The sequence below is a fragment of the Anolis sagrei genome, chromosome 12 (genome assembly GCF_037176765.1).
Source record: "Anolis sagrei isolate rAnoSag1 chromosome 12, rAnoSag1.mat, whole genome shotgun sequence".
Taxonomy (NCBI): Eukaryota; Metazoa; Chordata; class Lepidosauria; order Squamata; family Dactyloidae; genus Anolis; species Anolis sagrei.
Genome location: NC_090032.1, coordinates 22,675,489 through 22,691,273, shown reverse-complemented (window position 1 = coordinate 22,691,273; position 15,785 = coordinate 22,675,489). Strand labels below are relative to the sequence as shown.

General features: G+C 48.4%; 1 protein-coding gene across 1 annotated transcript in view; it reads right to left on the bottom strand.

Moving 5' to 3' along the window:
* The window catches only part of LMNA (lamin A/C), a 53,653-nt gene extending 39,238 nt beyond the window's left edge, over positions 1-14,415 (bottom strand). The window contains exon 1 of the mRNA XM_067472599.1: positions 14,000-14,415. Coding sequence (XP_067328700.1) covers positions 14,000-14,385 — 386 coding nt within the window. The 5' untranslated portion in view covers positions 14,386-14,415. The remainder of the gene's footprint in view (positions 1-13,999) is intronic.
* Positions 14,416-15,785: the final 1,370 nt, after the last annotated feature.

Below are 15,785 nucleotides of genomic sequence, written 5' to 3'. Positions count from 1 at the left end.
GCCCAGAAGAGCACCATCTCCAAGCCACCCGGCACACAAAGCCGAGACAAAGCACACTAAGACGGGCATTTCCAAAATGGAGCCGTGAGGAATGGCACTCCCATTGCCTCCAAGTCCTCCCACTGTGGTGGCAGCGGCTCCCTTTGGGGCTGACTCACATCCTGTGGGTGGCCTGTGGATGAAAGGGGCCTTCGATGGAAACACGTGTGGATCTCACAAATTAGAGAGAGGCAAAGAGCGCAAACATTCCTCCTTCCCTCCTTCTCCTCGCTTGGCCCTGCATTAAGGATCCGGGAAGGAGGTTCGCTGACATGTGCCCGCATGCCGCCTGCCCGCAGCTGCTCTTTCCTCCCACAACTTTGGGAACGGAATCCCTTGGCCTTCCTGGGAGCAGCGCTTGCAAAAGTTTGCAAAACACCTGTTGTCGGCCTCTCGCTTTGTACTTTTCCATGCCTTTGCACACACTCCTGAAAACAACAACAATAGGGACAGAGAAGAGGCAGCCCTCTAAAGTTGGGAAAAGTCTCCAAATGGCCATCTCAAAGGGGAGACTCGGAGGTGAGGAGTCCCACTGAATCACCGGGTATTTATCACTCAAAGGAAACCTGCCAAGACAGAGGGCCTCACTGGCTGGGAAAGACGTGCTCCAGGCTCATTTGAGCCATGGAAAAAACTGCGTCACATACTGGAATGTCAGGAGCAGAGAGAAACCAACTGGAATCAGCAAAAAGACTCAACACTATGTACACAAGACGGTTGCTCCTAGACCAGTGTTTCTCAACCTGGGGGTCGGGACCCCTGGGTGGGTCGCAAGGGGTCGCCAAAGACCACCAGGAAAACACAGTATTTTCTGTTGGTCATGGGGGTTCTCTGTGGGAAGTTTGGCCCAATTCTGTCGTGGGTGGGGTTCAGAATGCTCTTTGATTGTAGGTGAACTATAAATCCCAGCAACTACAACTCCCAAATGGCAAGGTCTATTTTCTCCAAACTCTACCAGTGTTCACATTTGGGCATATTGAGTATTTGTGCCAAGTTTGATCCAGATCTATCATTGTTTGAGTCCACAGTGCTTTCTGGAGATAGGTGAACTACAACTCCCAAGCTCAAGGCCAATGCTCACCTAACCCTTTCATTGTTTTTTGCTGGTCATGGGTGTTCTGTATGCCAAATTTGGGTCAATTCCATCTCTGGTGGAGTTCAGAATGCTCTGTGATTGTAGGTGAACTATAAATCCCAGCAAGGTCCAGAGAATGAAAATACATCCTGCCTATCAGATATTTGCATGCTGATTCATAACAGTAGCAAAATTCCAGTTATGAAGTAGCAACGAAAATCATTTTAGGGCTGGGGGTCACCACAACATGAGGAACTGTACTCCGTCTTCAAAGGCAGCCCCACGTAGAGCGCATTGCAGTAATCTATTCGGGATGTAACTAGAGCATGGAGAACTGTAGCCAGGTCAGACTTCCCAAGTGTCTGGAGTACATATAACAACAGCTTTCAAAGGAAGGACTGCACAATTAATCGGGAATAACACTCTCTCGTGATGCCGGGTGCTTCTTCTCTGCTTTTCCTTGCTTAGCAAAAAGAGGTGCGGAAACAGTCCCAGGGCTGAGTCCGCCCCTCTGGACACTGGCCAAATTTTGAAAATACAAAACGAAAGCAACGCCCAAGAGCTTTGCAACCGGTATCCTTCTTCGTCCCTCCAGATTGGCGCGTTCAAACCCCGCACGGTGCAGAAGGAGTCCCTTCGGCTGGGATGCAGCAAGGAAGGCAACACACTGCCCTCCCACAGACAAGAGTCCTTCCTCCCACCCTGGATAGATAGATAGATAGATAGATAGATAGATAGATAGATAGATAGATATCAACCCCACTTGCCTCGTTTCCAACACACCTCCCAACCACTGAAGATGCCTCCCATAGATGCAGGCAAAATGTCAGGAGAGAATGCTTCTGGAAAAATGACTCCCAGTTAAGAACAGGGCCAAGACCACAGGAAGCAAGAGGAATCTTATGTAGTGTTATAATAATAATAATAATAATAACTGGAAAAGCTGACACAATATAAGGATTTAAAGATGGAACTGCAAAGACTCTGGCACAAGCCAGTCAAGGTGGTCCCAGGGGTGATCAGCACAATGGGTGCAGTGCCTCAAGACTTTGGCCTGCACTTAAACACAATTGGCGCTGATAAAATTACCATCTGTCAGCTGCAATTATTATTATTATTATTATTATTATTATTATTATTATTATTATAGAACTGCAAAGACTAAAAGACATAAGCCAGTCAAGGTGGTCCGAGTGGTGATGGGCACACTGGGTGCAGTGCCTCAAGACCTTGGCCTGCACTTAAACACAATTGGCGCTGATAAAATTACCATCTGCTAGCTGCAGATTATTATTATTATTATTATTATTATTATTATAGAACTGCAAAGACTAAAAGACTTTGGCATAAGCCAGTCAAGGTGGTCCAAGTGGTGATGGGCACACTGGGCGCAGCACCTCAAGACCTTGGCCTGCACTTAAACACAATCAGCGCTGACAAAATTACCACCTGCCAGCTGCCAAAGGCCACCTTATTGGGACCTGCATTCATCAATCGCCGATACATCACACAGTCCTAGACACTTGGGAAGTGTCTGACGTGTGATCCAATACAACAGCCAACAAAGTGTCCGCTGTGGACTCATCTTCTTGTGTTTCAAATAATAATAATAATAATAATTATAATTATTATATACACACACACACAGAGGCAGTCCCAGGGTTACAGACATCCAACTTACAAACAACTCATTAAGACTGGAGCTGAGACAACAGGAAGTGAGAAGAACCTTATGTTATTATTATTATTATTATTATTATTATTATTATTATTATTATATGTGTTGTGTGTATGTGCCTATACAGACAGTCCCTGAGTTACAAAAAACCGACTTACAAAGTTACGAATGGAGCTGAGGAATCTTATATATTAATATTATTATTTATAGGTAAAGGTTTCCCCTTGATAATAATCCTACTCATGGCAGACTCTGGGGCTCATCTCCATTTCAAAGCCAAAGAGCTGGCGTTGTCTGTAGACACCTCCAAGGTCATGTGGACACTGGCAGGACTGCGTGGAGCACCCTTACTTTCCTGCCGTAGCAGTACCTATTGATCTACTCACATTTGCATGTTTTCGAACTGCTAGGTTGGCAGAAGTAGGGGCTAACAATGGTAGCTCACCCTGTTCCCTGGTTCTGAACCTGTGACCTTTTGGTAAGCAAGTTCAGCAGCTCAGTAGTTTAACCCACTGCACCACGGGGGCACCCATTTATTTATATATTATTAGTATTATTATGGCAGTCCCTGAGTTACAAACGGCTCCTTGTTAAGAACGAGGCCGAGATAACAGGAAGTGAGAAGAATCTATTATATTATATTATACAGTATTTACATTTGGGTGGAGGTATACCTAAGAAATGTCCCAGTCCTAACTTGCATACGCATGCATCTTAAGAACAAACCCAGAGAAGTGATTGTGTGTGTAACTTGGGGACTGGCGGTAGTACCTTCCGCAAGACAGAGCCCACAACAACGACGTGCAGCTGGAACAGGCTTGGGAAAGAACGGCTTGTTCCAAGGGCTGTGGTTTTGGATCCGGGAGAAGGACAGGCGGCAGAAGGATCCCATTAGGACAGGAACGCGGCCGGCCACACCCCACACACGGGACACAGCGAGGAAGGGGCAGGAGGCGAGTTCCCACTCTTGGCTCCTCGCCTCTCTCGATTTCCCTGCTCCCATTCAACGGGAAGGTCGCTCCACTGCTGACACTTTGGAGATGCCTTTTTCTGGAGCTTCTCTTAGGGCAGTGATGGGCCACCTTTTGAACTTGGTGTGCCAAAATTTGCCAAAAACCTGAGCATAACTTGGGTGGGACGTCAACTTCGAGAAAAAAAACCCCATAATTTTGCAATATTTATAGTTTAAATAAGAAAAAATGTCTATTCCATGCTGAGTTACGGAGTGAACAATGCTCAAACGTGCAGATGTTAAATTTGTAGAGCCTTTGACAAATTTAAGGATGGAATTAGATTGGCTCTTATAAGGTGTACTTCTCTGTATGTGGCCGCATGTGACCGTGTGTCATCAAAAATAGCCATGCGTGTCTGTGCTGACACGTGTGTCATAGGTTCACCATCACGGTCTTAAGGTCTCCGTGCAACTTGTACGTTTTGCTCAAGAGGCAGATCCCATGTGGTTTGGAGCAGGGTTCAAACCCTCACTCGGAGAACTCCCACTCTCTTTCCCCAGCAAAATTATAATTTTATTGCAAATAATAATAATAAGCTTTATTTATACCCTGCCACCATCTCCCCAAGAAGACTCGGAGCGGCTCACATGGGGCCAAGCCCAAACAATATATACAATAACAATACAAATTGCAGTAAAATAAACAACATCACATTAAAATGTGAAACATCGAAACCTGTAAAACAATATACGCAGAACATAGGACATCATGACAAAGAGTGGGCCGCTCTTCTGTCACAAGAAACAATTAAGATACTACAAGAAGTAAGAAAACAGACACGTTACAGCATGCAAACAAACCGTTTCCTTCGCACTTATTGATAAACCAGGTGTCTGCAAATTCTGGATTGTGGTCCGGATGCAAAGCCACTGACGTGTCCCTCGACTTAAAACTTTAGATGGAAGGCTGCCCTGAGCCTGACACACCTCGCAGGCCCACAACAACAACAACAACAATCCACATTAGCTTGACTCTCTCGCCAGCCAAAAGCAAGCCCACACTCCCCACAGAGATACAGGTACGGGGAAGAGAAAGAAGAGTATAAATAAACATAAGAATAAGTTCTTTCCAATCGTTCTTCATCTTTAAGGTGAGGGTTATGCCCCGAGTTCTGTCCAGACAAGGCAGGAGACGTTGCTCAATCCAAACCAAGCCTGTGCCTGAGAACAAACCGTCTCTTGGCTGCCCGTTTTGGGCACAATCCAGTGTGGTTTTTGCCAGCCACATTCCCTCTGCCTAGAGCCATTCAGCAGTGGAACTCTCTGCTTCAGAGTCCAGGGGAGGCTTTGAAGCAAAGTCTGGACTGGCCATCTGCCAGGAGGGCTTTGTGCTTTAATTGCATGGGATTGCACCTGAAGCCTCTTTCAACTCTAGGATTCTATGAGTCTATAATAATGCAAAGATGCGGTGAGTTTTTCAGGTTGTATGGCCACATTCCAGCAGCATTCTCTCCTGACATTTCACCTGCATCTGTGGCTAAGGACATCTGCAAAGGTCTGATGAAGGTGAGGCAAGTGGAGTATATATGTGTGTGTGTGTGTGTGCATACACACACACACACACACACACACATTGAGTAGCCATGAAGCTGCAAAGTCAATCAATGAGGAATAGGGGCAACCTGGCCGTTGTTGCCTGGAGACATCCTGTATAGAACAAGCCCTATGAGGAGCGGCTTAAAGAGCTGGGCATGTTTAGCCTGAAGAAGAGAAGGATGAGAGGAGGCATGATAGCCATGTCTCCAGTTATAATAAAGCAGAGACTGGGTGGTCCTCTGCTTTGATGGTGCTTTTCCTGCCTGAAGGAAAGAAAAGGGTCAGGCTGGATGGCCCCCGGGGTTCTCTTCCAGCTTGAGGATCCTATGGAAAGTAGAGCCAGGGCTTGGCAAAGGGAATGCCGCCATGAGCCATATCCCTCCCTGGGAGGCGAAGAAGGGCGTTGGCCGCCGTGTGAGTCACCAACGGGCCTCTCTGGCACGGGACCCACCCCCTCCCGGATCCATCCACACGCATGCATGCACGCAAGCCCACACATCTGGCTGCTGTGCCCACAGCCAATCTGGGCCTTGCCGACTGGCTCATCCATGCCAGCGCCAAAAGGCACGGACGCCATTTTCTCCCCGGTCCGAGGCCAATTTCATGCCAACGCGCAACACTCCCCGCATTCAACTTGACTGTTTTCCAAGAAGCCCTGCCCAACAAAGCCAGTAGCACCCAGCAGCTGTCAATCAATCAATCAATCAATCAATCAATCAATCAAGGGGCCCTCTGAGCATACGCAGAACGCTCCCCTCCCTTCTGCAGCTGCTCCATGCAAGGCTGGGCCTCCTCCTCCTCCTCAATAACGCAGCCAACAGCTGGCACTGTTTTGGGACTTCACTCTCTCTCTCTCTCTCTCCCTTGGCCTTCATGGAAGAGAAGGGCCTGCAAAGGAGCAGGACAACTCCAGCCAGACACACAACTGTGCTAAAATACACAAGCAGGGCAATGTCGGAACGTCCCGATCCTTTCCCTCCCTTCCAGAAGCAGAACCATTACGCTAGGTCACCACATTAGGAAAGAAAGTATTCTGTTCCTGGTTTGAAAGTTTCGGATCTGTTTCATTGTGCAGTCCTGACTCTGAAAGTCGTCGTTCTGCTCCAGAAACTTTGTCGTTTTTGTGACGAAAGTATTGCTGAATTGGTTGAGACTCCACGAGAGATTCAATGAAAAACTAAGGCCACATTTTGCAGGAGATCCTGGAAAAACAAAGTTTCTGCAGTTGAATAAACTTTCCCCGTGTTTTCGTGAGAGAACCACGAATAGGAAATAATGACATTTATAATTCCAGAACAAAAATCATAGTGATTCATAGTGTGTGTGTGTATATATATCTCACATATGTATATATACACAATATGTTGATAATTTTTTATTGTGTTGTCTCCTGTCTCAAGCCATTAGGAGAGGCAGGTAACTATTATTGTTATGTGATATACTAGCCATCCCCTGCCACACATTGTTGTGGCCCAGTCTGCATATATGTGTATATATACGTGTATGTATATATATATGGCTTTGCACATGCATGCTAATGTATTTTTTAGCTTTTTAATTCCCTTCTGCTGTGTTTTTTCAGTGTTTTATGAGTGATGGCCACTTGCTGGTCTGAGAGGGGTCTTGTGTCCAAATTTGGTGTCAATTTGTCCAGTGGATTTTGAGTTATGTTCATCTCACAAACGAAAATCACATCCTGATTTATATAGATTGCCATTTATCATATAATGATATTTCTTATTAAGCTGTTGAGTGGCATAATAGTTTTCAATGTGAGAGCCGTTCAGCAGTGGAACTCTCTGCCCCAGAGGGAGTGTGGTGGAGGCTCCTTCTTTGGAAGCTTCAAAGCAGAGGCTGGGTGGCCATCTGTCAGGGGTGCTTTGAATGCAATATTCCTGCTTCTTGGCAGAATGGGGTTGGACTGGATGGCCCTTGAGGTCTCTTCCCACTCTTGGATTCTAAATGACAGACCCAAATAGGAAATAATGGCATTGATAACCCAGGAAGAAAACTTGTGTTGGATAGTGTAATACAAGGAAGAAAGGGAAAGCAGGTATTATTATTCTAAAGTAATAATATAAGCAAGCAAGGAAAAGTGGGTCACAAAATATGATGCTTATTCTATTATTATGAAGCGATATGGAGTGTGGAGGGACTGGGGGGCCAGGTGTCCCTTTCCTTTCCTGGCCTAGCCTTCCGGGTAAACAGAAGTGTCAACTGCAGGAGGGAGTGGGAGCCAAGTGTGAAAGCAAACAGAGCCAAGGGCCACACCTGCCTTCCCTCCACTTCCTCCCGCCTTAACCCTTGGCGGCCTGGGCAGCTTCTCCAAAAGGAACGCCTGCCTGCCTGCAACGCAGAGATAGCCGCCATTCCTGGCTGGCCGAGATAACACCCTGTATTTGTGAATGATGGACTGATGAATTCTCCCCAATGAACCATCAAGGTTGTTAAGATCTTCTGCTCGCGGTCCCACCACTCTCGCAAACGCGTCTGGTGGGGACGAGAGACAGGGCCGTCTCAGTGGTGGCCCCTCGGTTGTGGAACTCTCTCCCAATGGAGACTAGATCTGCCCCTTCCCTCCTTCAGAAAGCTAGTGAAATCCTGGCTTTGGGACAGAGCATTCTCAGAATGATTGGGAAGTTCAGCAATTAGTTAACGACTCCGGCCCTGTTTACCTCTCCCAACGTATTCTCCCCTATGAACCATCAAGATTATTAAGATCGTCTGGAGAGGCCCTGCTCTCGGTCCCACCAGCCTCGCAAGCACGTCTGGTGGGGACGAGGGACAGGGCCTTCTCGGTGCTGGCCCCTCGACTCTGGAACTCTCTCCCACTGGAGATCAGAACCACCCCTTCTAACCTGACTTTTAGGAAACAGGTGAAGACCTGGTTATGGAGACAGGCATTCGACGAGTGAGCCAACACCCTGAGATATGGATGGAGGAGGATGAGCAACGATTTTAGTGTGATGACTCACCATTATAGTTATTGATTGTAATTGCTATTTTAATGTTTTACTGTAATATGTAGTATGATGTTTTATTGATTGTATGTGATATTATGGTTGGAAACCGGTCTGAGTCCCTCAAGAGAGGCGAGAAGGCCGGAATACAAAACTTTTAAATAAATAATAACTACTGACCACACTGGTGGATTGAGATGAACATGTGTATTTATTCTGTTGTGTTTAACTTTTTGATGTGATTATGTTTTTAATTGTATTTGTGTACTAATTTTATGCTGTAAGCCGGCCTGAGTCCCTCTGCGGAGGTGGAGAAGACCGGGGCATAAAAGTTTTAAATAGTAATAATAATAATAATAATAATAATGAATGCGGCTCCTGGCAAAGTTGTCCAGAGCCAGACCTTAAGACCCAGAGGAGAGTGGCTTTTCTCTCTCTTTGGGAAACCTATTCTTGGGGGCCCTCTCGGTGCTTTTGCGGACCTCCCTCCCCCAGAAAGTCCATTCGGCCCTTCTCCTCCTTGGCCGAGAACACTGCCCTGGATTGACTCAAACCTAATGCTAAACAGCCTCACCAAAATTTGGTTGGGCATTATAAATCCCAACAACTATACCTCCCAAATGATAAAATCAATCCAGCCCCCGACCCCATCAGTATTCAAATTTGGACATATCAGGTATTTGTGCCAAATTTGGTCCAGTGAATGAAAATACATTCTGAATATCAGATATTTACATTATATTTCAAACAGAGGCTGGATGGCCATCTGTCAGGGGTGCTTCGAATGCAATATTCCTGCGTGTTGGCAGAATGGGGTTGGACTGGATGAAGGCCCAGGAGGTCTCTTCCAACTCTTTGATTCTATAATTCATAACAGTAGCCAAAATTACAGTTACGAAGTTGCAACGAAAATAATTTTATTGGGGGGTCACCACAAAACGGGGGGCTGTATTAAGGGGTCACAGCATTAAGAAGGCTGAGAACCACTGTCCTAATGGGTTCTATCACAGGAAAACTGTCCACTTTTGATTTCCATGGGAGGGAGATCCTGCTCGAGCACTTGGCTCAAGTTTTGCAATGAAGATCTCATCAAGTCTCAAGCCATTCAGCCACAAAGACAACCACATTTCTGGAGCATCACAACACCTTTCAAAGTAACATCCACACCACTAAACAGGAAGAAGACTTTCAAACCAGGAAGACATTATTTTTGTGACATTTTTGATTTGATTCGATTTTTCTCCCACTTGGGAAGCTCACAATGCACAAGACGTTGTCCAAAACAAGACGGAAAAGCTTCAATACGGGTTGAAAACATTCTATGGAATACGGCACAATTCAAGAGCGTATGGGAATAGACTGCTTGCCTGCTTTTCAATAACTGCAGATAGACTTCCCCTGAACCTAGAAGTTCCGTTTCTGCTCCAGAACCACCTTCAGGACTCAGAAGGTGAGGAGAGTCTGTGGTTCTTCCCTCAGAAACACAAGCAACACTCCTCCAACGGAAACTTTTGGCAGAATGGCCTACATTTGCTTCCATTTTTCCATTTCCCAGGCACAAGAATATCATTCTGAAATATTAATAGTGCAGCTCAATGTGCGCTGATGGAACAACCGGCTTCCTCTCTGCAAGGACTTCTTCTGGAATGCAGGGCTATTCCAAGGAAAACACAATATTTTTGCACCACGAAGAGGCCACTGTGACAACCAAAAAACAGAATTGCTCTTAAAATATCCACACACACATATTGTGTGTGTGTGTTGACGGAACAAATGGCTTCCTTTCTGCAAGGATTTCTTCTGAAACACATGGCAATTGCACAGAAAAGACAAGATTTTTGCATCGCAACAAGTCCAATGATACAACTATAACACAGATGAGCCCTTAATACATACGTAAACAGACACACACACACATATTATTTTATTTGGAATTGCAATGCATTCCATCGCACACAGCACACAAATAGATATTGTGTATTTATGGAACAAATGGTTTCCTTTCTGCAAGGACTTCTTCTGGAACGCACGGCAATTCAAAAAAAAAAACCCAAATTTTAGACCACAACAAGTCTGCTGGGATGACTAAAGACCAAATAACCTTATATAGTGTGTGTTTGTGTGTGTGTGTACATATATATATATATATATCTGGGATGCATGGCAATTTGCAATTCCAGATATGTTTGTACCACAACAAGTCTGCTGAGACAACCAAAGATAGAACAGCATATCCAAATATAAACACACACACACATTATATTATATACATATATACATATATTACATCTACACACACACACACATATAGTGTGTTGATGGAATGAACAGCTTCCCTTCTGCTAGAACTTATTCTGGAATGCTTTGTCTTAAAATATTTTGGACCATAAATAATATTATATTTGGAATTGCAAATTGCAATGCATTCCATCACACACAGCACACAAATACATATTGTGTATTTACGGAACGAATAATAATAATAATAATCTTTGTTTGTACCCCGCTCCATCTCCCCAAATGGGACGTGGTGCAGCTTACATGAGACCGAGCCCAAAACAACAATTACAAAAAAATAAAACAAAACCGAAAACGCAAATAATAAACAATAACAACGCAATTACATAAAGCAAAAGACAACATAGCAATATAAAATTACAATAAACATGAATGGCTTCCTTTCTGCAAGGACTTCTTCTGGAACGCATGGCAATTCCAAAGAAAATAAAGTATTTTGGACCACATCAAGTAAGTCTGCTGAGACGACTAAAGACAGAATAACCTTATATATGATGATGCCTGTGTGTATCTGGGATACATGGCAATGTGCAATTCTAAAGACAGAACAGCATATCCAAATATATACAGACACACACACACACACACATAGTGTGTTGACGGAACGAAGGGTTGCGCTTCTGCTAGGACTTCTTCTGGAGTGCATGGCAGTTTGCAATTCCACAGAAAATAAAGCATGTTTGCCTCATGACAAGTCCGCTGAGACAATGCAAGACAGAACAGCCCGATATAGGTCTATATATATATATATCTAGATTGTGTGTCCTGGCAGGGCCCGCTGGCATTTGGGAGAGGCTGGCAGGGAGGGTCCTGCCACATGGCTTCCCGGCCACACCCTGAAAGGGCTGCCAAAATGGAGATGGAGGGAAAGGAAGCCTGGTTTCTCCGCAAGGTGCTGGGAAGGGGCCCCCAAAGGGCATCTAGTCCGACTCCATTGCAAAAAGTGCAGCAAAGGAGGGGAAGGGGTTCAACGGCCCTGCCTTGCTTCCTTCCCAGAAAGGGATCTCTGGCCTTCCTGGGAAGAATCCAAGGTTCCCCCAGCAAACTTAATAGGATTCCACCCCCCTCCATGTAATCATCATCATCATCATCATCACTATAATATAATTGACTGGTTGCTGATGACTCAATAAATAAATATCATTACTACGACTCTATATATCATTATATAGTATTGTTTTCTTTGCAACCTTTTTTCTCTGGAAGGAGACTAAAAGTGGCTATGCATATATTACTATTACTTGATTATTATATACCCCTTTCTCCACAATTTATTTCATTATTGATTATCATTTTATTCTATATTTATATTCACTCATTATTTTTATTTATTAGGTGATTATCTGTCACATTATAAATAACTAATAGTTTTATAATTGTTGGGTGGCTGTGAGGTGTAGGCCTTCCCTCCCTCCCTCCCTCCCTCCTTCCAGGTGTTTTGGACTCCAATTCCCAGCATTCCTGGCAGCCTCAGGCCCTTTCCTTTTTCCCCCCAAGGCATGCTGGGAGTTGGAGTCCCACTCTCCTGAGGGGAGGCCTCTGACCTGGCCTTGAGCTTCTTGTGCTCCTCGCAGGAGGAAGGAAAGAAGGAGGGAAGGAGAGAAGGAAGGAAAGGAGGGAGAGAAAGAGGGAAAGAAGAAGGGAAAGAAGGAGTGAAGGAGGGAAAGAAGGAAAGAAAGAAGGGTAGAGAAGGAAGAAGGTGGAAGAAAAGGAGGAAGGAGAGAAGGAGAGAAGGAAGGAAAGAAAGAAGGATAGAGAAGGAAGGAAGGAGAGAAGGGGGAGAGAAAGAGGGAAAGAAGAAAGGAAGGAGAGAAGGAAAGAAAGAAAGGTAGAGAAGGAGGGAAGGAGAGAAAGAAGGGTAGAGAAGGAAGGAGGGAAGGAGAGAAGGAAGGAAAGAAAGAAGGGTAGAGAAGGAAGGAAGGAGAGAAGGAGGGAGAGAAAGAAGGGAAAGAAGGAGGGAAGGAGAGGTGGAATGAAAGAGAGAGAGAGCAAAGGAAGGAAGGAAGAAAGGAAGGAAAGAGACGAGGAAGGATGGAACGAAAGAGCAAAGGAAGAAACTGGTAGAGAAAGACGAGGAAGGGAAAGAACAGGGAGGGAGGGAGGGAGGGAGGGAAGGAAGGAAGGAAGGAAGGAGAGAAAGAGGGAGGCAAGGTTGGCCACAGCAATGAGTGGCAGGGTAGGGCTAGTATAATATAAATAGCTTGTAATTCATATAATATAAGTATCTTCCCGATGAGGCCTAACAATAATAAATAGCATAACAATTCATAATTTATAATAAGATTCTAGGGCTGGCCTGCCTCCTTTGAGATCCACTTGGGGGGGCCTTCTTCCCTTGAGGGGGTTTGGGACTCCAACTCCCATCATTCCTGGCACCCTGGTGCCCTTTCCTTCCCCCCTCCCCCAAGGCATGTTGGGAGTTGGAGTGTCAAGCCAGTCAAGGGGAGGCCTGGCAATATGATTCTAGGGCTGGCCTGCCCCCTTTGACTCCAACTCCCATCATTCCTGGCACCCTGGCATCCTTTCCCCCTGAGGCCTGCTGGGAGTTGTAGTCCCCTGGCGAGAGGGTGTGTGTGGGGACCCCCGGGCCTTCTTCCCTTGAGGTGTTTTGGACTCCAATTCCCATCATCCCTGGCCTCCTTTCCCCTTTCCCCCTGAGGCCTGCTGGGAGTGGTAGTCCCACTCTCCTGAGGGGAGGGGGAAGGCCTGGCAAGGGGGCCTTCTTCCCTTGAGGTGTTGGGGACTCCAATTCCCATCATTCCTGGCATCCTGGCGCCCTTTCCTTTCCCCCCAAGGCATGCTGGGAGTTGTAGTCCCAAGCCATTCAAGGGGAGGCCTGGCAATATGATTCTAGGACTGGCCTCCCTCCTTCCTTTGAGATCCACTTGGGGGGGGCCTTCTTCCCTTGAGGTGTTGGGGACTCCAACTCCCATCATTCCTGGCACCCTGGCATCCTTTCCCCTTTCCCCCTGAGGCATGCTGGGAGTGGTAGTCCCAAGCAGGTCAAGGGGAGGCCTGGCAATATGATTCTAGGGCTGGCCTTCTTCCTTTGAGATCTACTTGGGGGGGGGGGAGCTTCTGACTCCAATTCCCATCATTCCTGGCACCCTGGGGCCCTTTCCTTTTCCCCTGAGGCATGCTGGGAGTTGTAGTCCCACTCTCCTGAGGGGGGGGAGGCCTGGCAAGGGGGCCTTCCCTTGAGGTGTTTTGGACTCCAATTCCCATCATCCCTGGCACCCTGGGGCCCTTTCCTTTCGCCCCTGAGGGGGGGGGCAGGCCTGGCAAGGGGGCCTTCTTCCCTTGAGGTGTTTGGGACTCCATTTCCCATCATTCCTGGCACCCTTTCCCCCTGAGGCCTGCTGGGAGTTGTAGTGTGGACACCCCCTGAGGGACGGACTGACCTGGCCTTGAGCTCCTTGTGCTCCTCGCGGGTCTTGGCGAGCTCGAGCTGGAGCCTGGCCCGCTCCTTGGCGACGGAGTCGAGGGTCTTTCGTGCGTCGGCCAGCTCGGCCTCGTAGGCGCCCTTGAGCCCGCTGACCTCGCGGCTGACCTCCTCCTCGGACTCGCAGATCCGGAGCCGCAGCCCCGCGTTCTCCGACTCCAGAGAGCGGACCTTGTCGATGTACACCGCCAGACGGTCGTTCAGCTCCTGCAGGTCCTCCTTCTCCTGCAGCCGCGTGATCCGAGCCGGGGACAGAGGGGTCCCCATGGAGGAAGAAGACGAGGAGGCCGAGGCCCCGGCTCCAGTGCTCCGCGTGCCGCGCTTCCCGCCCACCGAGGACTCCATCCTGACAGGAATGCCGCGGCTGAGGAGAGCAGCACGCCTTAAATAGCCTCGCCCACCCCCAGGCCACGCCCCCTCCTCACTCACTCCCTCCCACAACAAGGCCGCGCCTGCGCACAACACACGCCTCGCCTCAAGGCTCTCTATCCCAAATAGATTCGCCTCCCTGGCCACGCCCCCTCCTCTTCGCCACGCCCCCTCCTCTCTCCCTCCCTCTCTCCCACAACAAGGCAAGGCCGCGCCTGCGCACAACGCATGCCTCGCCTCAAGACTCTCTATCCCAGAGACTCCCTCCCTGGACACGCCCCCTCCTCTTCGCCACGCCCCCTCTCGGCCCACAACAAGGCCGCGCCTGCGCACAACGCACGCCTCGCCTCAAAGCTCAATATAAGACTCTCTCTCTCTCTCTCTCCCGCCTCCCTGGACACGCCCCCTCCCCTTCGCCACGCCCCCTGCTTCCTCCCTCCCTCAACAAGGCCGCGCCTGCGCACAACGCACGCCTCGCCTCAAGACTCCAGGCTCCATTTCTCCCAAAGAGACTCCCTCTCTGGACACGCCCCCTCTTCTTCGCCACGCCCCCTGCTTCCTCACTCCCTCCCACAACAAGGCCGCGCCTGCGCACAACGCACGCCTCGCCTCAAGACTCAATATAAGACTCTCTCTCTCCCGCCTCCCTGGACACGCCCCCTCCCCTTCGCCACGCCCCCTCCTCCCTCCCACAACAAGGCCGCGCCTGCGCACAAAATACACCTCGCCTTGCCTTAAGACTCAAGGCTCTCTATCTATCCCAAAAGGGACTCCCTCCCTGGACACGCCCCCTTCTCTTCGCCACGCCCCCTGATTCCTCCCTCCCACCCTCCCACAACAAGGCCGCGCCTGCGCACAACGCACGCCTCGCCTCAAGACTCCAGGCTCTCAATTTCTCCCAAAGAGACTCCCTCTCTGGACACGCCCCCTCCTCCTCGCCACGCCCCCTTCTCCCTCCCACAGCAAGGCCGCGCCTGCGCACAACACACGCCTCGCCTCAAGGCTCAATATAAGACTCTCTCTCTGGGCCAAATAGACTCGCCTCCCTGGACACGCCCCCTCCTTCTCGCCACGCCCCCTCCTCCCTCCCACCCTCCCACAATAAGGCCGCGCCTGCGCACAACGCACGCCTCGCCTCAAGACTCCAGGCTCTCCATCTCCCCCAAATAGACACGCCTTCCTGGCCACGCCCCCTGCTTCTTGCCACGCCCCCTGCTTCCTCCCTCCCGCTCACAGCAAGGCCGCGCCTGCGCACAACATACACCTCGCCCTGCCTTGGAGTCAAGACTCTCTACCTCTCCCAGGCCTGGGCCAACTTGGGCCCTCCCTCCCTCCCTCCCTCCCTCCCTCCTTCCCCGTGTTCTGGACTTCAACTC